This window comes from Trichoderma breve, chromosome 5, assembly GCF_028502605.1.
Source record: "Trichoderma breve strain T069 chromosome 5, whole genome shotgun sequence".
NCBI lineage: Eukaryota > Fungi > Ascomycota > Sordariomycetes > Hypocreales > Hypocreaceae > Trichoderma > Trichoderma breve.
Window position 1 is genome coordinate 3,265,670 of NC_079236.1, and position 6,902 is coordinate 3,272,571.

General features: G+C 46.8%; 2 protein-coding genes across 2 annotated transcripts; one reads left to right on the forward strand and one right to left on the reverse strand.

Annotated features, from left to right (window-relative positions):
* Positions 1-396: 396 nt before the first annotated feature.
* On the forward strand, positions 397-2,304 carry T069G_08623 (alkyl sulfatase dimerization domain-containing protein; the record flags this gene model as incomplete). The annotated part of the gene is made up of 1 exon (XM_056175833.1): positions 397-2,304. One exon carries the CDS (start codon positions 397-399, stop codon positions 2,302-2,304), a length of 1,908 nt encoding a protein of 635 aa, XP_056026782.1.
* A 1,872-nt stretch (positions 2,305-4,176) lies between these two features.
* Positions 4,177-4,854, reverse strand: T069G_08624 (uncharacterized protein; the record flags this gene model as incomplete). Its single annotated transcript, XM_056175834.1, has 1 exon — positions 4,177-4,854. One exon carries the CDS (start codon positions 4,852-4,854, stop codon positions 4,177-4,179), a length of 678 nt encoding a protein of 225 aa, XP_056026783.1.
* Between the last annotated feature and the right edge of the window lie 2,048 nt (positions 4,855-6,902).

Here is a 6,902-nt window from a genome sequence, read left to right on the forward strand (position 1 = left end):
CGCCCAATTACTTCAAACTCCCTGCATTGATTGATGGTTAACCGCCCAGAGATGTGATATCCTGTGAGACCACACAAGCATACAAAACATTACCCCTACGCGACCCAATTACACAAAGCCACGAATGAAACGAAATGAAACCGTTTAGTTTTATTACTCATAAATGCTTTACGTTAAATTACTAGCAACGTCTTCCGCCTGTGACTACATGATTGCGTAATGAGAGTGGGAAAAGTAAGTGTGGCTTTTTGGGGTATAAAGCCTCTGCATTCCTCTCGATAGCCTCATCATATGGAAAGATCCAACACGATATCTAGCACCAGAAAAATAATTCATCCTACTATTTTCTTTCCTCATCTCATTCAAAACCCCTTGTCGCCGAATACCTCCATTAAGATGAACCCTAATAACCACGACTTTGAGTTCGCCCAACGCGGGCTGGTAGCACCTTTACAGGATCCAATAATCCATTCAGACAACGAGGAGATAGTTGTCTGGAATGCGCAAGCTTATGATTTCCTTGAGAGCGATTGTCCCGAAACTGCCAATCCCTCTCTATGGAGACAGGGCCAGCTCTGCAGCACCACGCCTGGTCTCTATCATGTTGTTGACGGTGTTTATCAAGTACGCGGGCTTGACTTGGCCAACATGAGTATTGTTCAAGTCCCTAATACAAATAAAATCATCATTGTCGACTGCTTGACCTCTATTGAAACCGCGCGCAAAGCAGTTGAGCTATACCAGGAGTACCATGAAACTCAACATGGCCACAAACCTGAAATTATCGCTCTTCTGTATACCCATTGCCACGCCGACCATTTTGGTGGCGCACAGGCCGTCATAGAACTTGCAAATAACCCGGATCTTCGAATTGTTGGTCCAGACGGCTTTCTCAAACACGCAGTGAGCGAGAATGTGTACGCATGGGCAGCAATGTCCCGTCGGGCCATTTACATGTATGGAGAAGCATTGGATAAATCGCCCACCGGCCAGATCGGCTGTGGCCTTGGACAGGCTTTGTCCGTGGGGGCAAGCAGCTTAGTTGCACCAAATCAGATTATTACAAAAGATGGTGCGCTCAGGCCAGGCATTCAGGGCTTGGAGATTGTCTGCCAATTGACGCCGGGTACGGAAGCTCCTGCGGAAGTAAACTTCTTCTTCCCGGGTTACTCTGCTCTCTGCATGGCTGAGAACGCAACCCATACGCTGCACAATATCCAGACGCTGCGAGGTGCGCCAGTTCGTGATGCTCGACTTTGGTCACGGTACCTTGATGAATCCATCACTCTATTTGGACACAAGACCGATGTGGTGTTCGCCACCCACCATTGGCCCACCTGGAAGCAAGGTGACGAAGATTTAGTCAACATCTTCCTATCAGAACAGCGCGACTACTATGCCTATCTTCATAATGAAACGCTTCGAATGATGAATAATGGCAGTACTCCCGTGGAAATTGCAGAAGAGATTCAAACACCTCCAAACTTGGCTTCGCGGACAAATCTGCGCGGCTACTATGGCTCTGTCAGTCACAACGTCAAAGGAATCTACGACAAGTATATGGGCTTCTTTGATGGCAACCCGGCAAATCTATGGAAGCTCCCTCCTATCGAAGAGGCAACCGAGTACGTTCAGTCCATGGGAGGAAGTGACAAAGTTTTGCAGCTGGCCCGAGATTACCAGGCCCGCAAAAACTTGCGTTTCGCAGCAACTCTTTTAAACCACCTTATTTTCTCACAGTCTCCCAATCAAGACGACGCAAAGTCTGTGCTAGCCGAGGTCTATCAACAGTTGGGATATGGGGCAGAAAATGGTACCTGGCGCAATTTTTATCTTGTTGGAGCTTACGAGTTGAGAAACGGATCTCAGCCAGTGCCCAATACAATGGATTCCCAGTCTCTGATGGCTCTTAGTCTAGAGCAACTGTTTGACACGCTTGCCATACGTCTGTATGGGCCAGATGCGAGTAAACATGCTGGTGTCACCATCGATTTCATGGTGCAAGGCATGCCGAAACGATTAGAAACGACAAAGGTCGGGTGGCATGTAAGGCTAAGCAACGGTGCCATGACTGGACACGCCGTCCCATATGCGTCTCCTCCGGAGCCCCGGGATAAGGACGTCGGACTTACGGCATGGACCGACCACAAGACTCTCGTTCAGATAGTTGGGAGTGCAGCAGCCGGTATGCCCACCAAGCTCGACCAATATGACCTTATTACTGTGGGCGACACCGAGAACTGGGATGTCATTACGTCTTTCGTTCAAGTTCCTGACTCCGCGTTTAACATCGTCACACCCTGATTGTACACTTCATTCTTACCGCGAAATTGTGAGGTTTAACTACTACAATGGAGTACTGTCAAGCTGGACTTAGTTTAGGTGCCTGAAGTAAGAAGGAAACTCTTCAATTCTAAATACATATGGTATATTGAAGTCTTGCGCATCACATACAATCAGTTAACGCGGCTTAAAAATGTGCGCCGCCTGCTTCTCGCCCTTGGCTACCCTCTTCCCATCGCCATCACAGATTCCACAGCCTCATAGCTTGCTTTACATAGTAAATTTATATATATATTAAATAAGAGCCCAATCCTCTGCCACTGAATTATCTTTTGTAATAAGTCCTCGATCCATTATGAGGTAGAGTTCCTTAAGAACCGCTTGATAGTTCTGAACAAAGCCAATAACATAACTTCGTTTGGCTGACTTTGGAGTGAGGTGCCAATGTGATCCAGCTTCACTTCACACGCAGTCAAATACCTCCCGTTCATATCGCGTTATAAAACGATTATTGTGGCCTCAGGTCGTAGAGCCCGAACTTCTGTTGGCACTGGAGTAATTCTCTTACCTTCCATACTGGGAGCCCATGGCAACTACTGAGGCCTCCATGTTGGACAACGATCATCTACAGTTCTCTTGTGGTGAGATGGCTTGGGCCAAACAGCAGTAAAGCACAGAGGAACATGATTCGAGGATTTTGAATATGTGCTACTGTCACGACTTTCTGCTATTACAGCCATTGCAGCTACATTCTTCTACTGTCTGACAATATAGCAATATTCTTCTCTTATCTGCTACTTTAACTATATTTCTCTAGTATCTGCTCATATAGCTATATCCTATAGGATATGCGGCGTTCGTCCTGTGAATTCCTCGATGCTCTCAAACAGGCACTCCGCCGTTGTGACAAAGGTTAGATCTCTTCGGGCGTCAACTCTAAAAGACGCGCTGGCAGAAGTCTCTGGAGTCTCAGTGTCGTTCTTCGCTACAGAAGAGTTGTTGTGCCATGAAGTCTCCGATACGGCAGCACCGCCGGTTACCATGCCAACAAATCGACCCCTATGATCCCAAACGGCGGTCCCTGAATCCCCCTCGGCACTGAAACAAGTGTAGTTGCGTTCACAAAAACAATCCACTCCCATACCACTAACTTTCCACCCGTGGAATTCCGTCGAACTGCCAGTATTTCGTTTGTCATACCAAATTTTAGACCTGATGTCTTTCCTCTCATTCCCACTGGTAATCTTGCGGCCTGCCCATCTGTCGGCGTCGGGACAATTCCAGTAATCTGAAGGAATCCATCATCGCTTATGTGATCCGATAGCTTTCAGGATTCTCTGAAAAGAGATTGTCGTCGTCCCTTTGCATCTTTCACAAGAACTTGATCATCACGACTTTCCGCTTGTTTATGGCCAATGTACACCTTGTTAGTACGCCGAGCAGCGAAATCATTGGCTGTATCTAGCCTAACCAATGACCAATCTAGAAGGAGTCCTCGCGACGATTTCGCATATGAGGGCGCATAAGCCACGTGCCCAATGATTCGGGATTCATGCAGCATTGGCAGAATGAGGCTAGCCGCTTCGGTGACTTGGGACGAAAGACTGCCTAATCTCGGCAGATGGTCTCGCTCTTCAGAAGTTGGGCAACGAGATTTCCTGGCCTCTGCGGTCTCCTCCGTCATGCTGTATCCCTTATCCCATTCGTACATCTTCTTTGTCAGATCTTGGTACATCTTTCTGCAGTGATCTTCCAGGCCAACTCCGTCGTCAACTAAACTCGCTGCTGTCCTTGGGGTTAACTGTCGAATCAACGTAGTTTTGTCGCCCGAGATATCGACGTTAATATCGACCGATGGATTAGAGGGCCCCTCAAGAACGACGTGTCGACATGTTAAACCGTATGTGCACTCTCGTCTCCTAATCGTAGATGAAGACCCATGGTGCCCGATTTGTCAGACGTTATGTTGTGGATTTCGTATCCGATGTGAGACGAGAAAGGAAGGACATTCTCAACGGCTTCCTGGAGGAGCACTTGATTGGCCTTTTCTTCCACCATGAATAGCGCGGGGTCGGCTGCCTTGGATGCTATATCTATGAAGGCGTCTAATTCTTTGTTGGCAAATGGTATTTGAGTGACTTGCTGAATCTCGACCTCGACATCGGTTATTCCCATCAAACGAATGACGTTGCAGCAAGAGAGTGCAACCTCAATGGATGTTTCCCATGGCTCTGAATCGGTGAGAGTCTCAATGACGAATACTACAGGTCTTCTTATGTCCATCTCGTCGTTTATGCGAATAGGATAGAAGCGATGCCATGGGTAATCTCCCAAGGTAGATATGATGTCCACAGCAAAGGCTTGACTGTATTTCGTTATTATGTCGTGACAAGTGAGTGGCTCTCTTTGTTTATAATGTTTGTCGAACTGGTACGTATCGCGAGTGCTATTGGGGACAAAGGGAGTGGCACTTGTCGGGGCGATCAGCCTAGGTTGATTGCGCAATCCGTCATAGTACTCGGCTTTCTCTTGCTCCCCTGGAGGATAAGGGCGTGTCGGTTTAGGTGACATTGTGATTGTATGGCACTGTGCCTTGAGGGGGGAACAGATGCATGCGTCCATCTCGTTCTTTATATAGGCGAAGAATACTGAACGTCTTGGAACGAAACAACTTCTAGGTTTTCAGATAAAGGTTAAACTTGCCTTCCTTATTGATAATTCAAAGTTACACGACAAGAAGGTATTAATTGCAAAAGTATCGTTAGTGGAAGTCGGCGCCCGAATTAGCTATTCCATCCTAGCGACTACTAATTAACCGATTCTTTAAGGTCCTCGCCTTCTACTATCGATACTTTCTGCTACCATCACTACCGGATACTTACTTCCGCTATGGTTACCCAGTACCTGTTATTTCTGATATCGCTACTTTCTCACCGTCCCCATTTCTGCGAAACTTTTGACACAGAGTGCTGTGCAGCCAACTTGGTGTGCTGGTTAGCAATCCCCTTTGGTACCATGCAGACACTATAATAATATACCACTACAAGGTACCTATAAGGCATTACTACATGCTTTTGGGTGCATTTATGGGTCATCTGAGTAACTCTGACCAGCCAAAATTGTTACACTACTTACACAGCCAATCGCCTACTAAAGTTACAAGATTTTATGCCTACGTAGCTTAAGGAAGGGGCGCCAGCCGTGTGTCCCCTTCTTTCTCTATGTCATGTTCGTCCACAGTGGTGCCTGAATAAACTGGGGTGAAATCGGAATCAGTGGTGTGATTGGAATGTAGCGACCAGACGGAGCAGGTGACTTGTATTACCTAGTATGTTGTCCATACGCCCCACGTAAAGAGTCTAACTTTGACTTCGCCATATCAAAAGGAGAAGAGAAACGGTGGCTATTCTGAACGGCTATTTCCATGACAACATGTTGGCTAGGCAAAGCGGCCCAGTGTCACCCTCGTCATAAAATGGCTCAACGGTGCAATGTTGATATTCATTGCCAAACATTGGTGAATACGGATCCTAATACAGCGTCATTAGAAGGCTACATTGTCAGGCCGGCAAGTCTTCCCACGTCCAATTGCATACATAATGGCCAAAGCCATCGCTGCAACGCCCAATCCACAAAACAAATCCCATGTTATTTATAATTGTAAGCCCGCCCGTCCCGCCTGAATCTAATTATATCCTCTATCTTTTCCTTGCTTCTTCCCTCCCCCCGTCTCTCAAAAGGTGCCTTGAATCACTTGTCTTTATGTAGCAGTATCACATTTCGCCTGAATCAAGTCATCTCTGTTACGTCCTCTTGAGGGGCCAAGTCCAAAAACGATAGACAGCTCTTCGATCTCAGAATCATTATCCGTTACTGGGCTCTGGTTTCTCGTAGAGAGGGGATCATGTGTGAAGCAAGTCTGCTGTTCAACACTGGGGGGAATGTCAACAAATTGACTAATGCAGCCCTAAGCTACAGGCCCTGAATCTCTCCTATGAATAAAGTACGTAGAATCATAAGCAGAAAATATCATGTGCTCTATGTCAGCGATCCTTATGCCGTAAAACCCCGTCAAACTGCCGTGGCCAGCGATTTGATGATGTACCTATGTATCATTGCCTATTTTGGACATTACCCATTACAGCAACTATGGCTCCACATTAATGGCTCACCGCCAAAATTCTGCCACCGGCGCCCAACATCACGACATCAATCACTATTGCGGTGCATCTAGATGAAAATGCATCATATGGCCAGAAAACCAAGTCTATTTGATAACGCAAGAAGATTGACTATTATACAACCCTTAGCGGGGATGCCAGTGGTCTGCCGACTCTATACTCTACTCTAGGCAATCAAGAGATGTATACCAGCGCCTGTTTCTAGGGCCGCCTCATCAACCCGGCCAAACAATCGAACAAGAAACCAAATCTCTCAAAGGTCCCGGTCGAAATTGAGACTGTTCCCTTCTATATGTAATAGGGAAACTCTCAGCAATCCAAGGAAAGCCCAGCCCTTGGGCAGTACCGTATATAGCTGCCCCCTCTCCGAAATCTCGATCCATTTTCTCCTCCATCTCGAAACTCCATTTTTATATCATCAGAACGTAAAGAATTCGT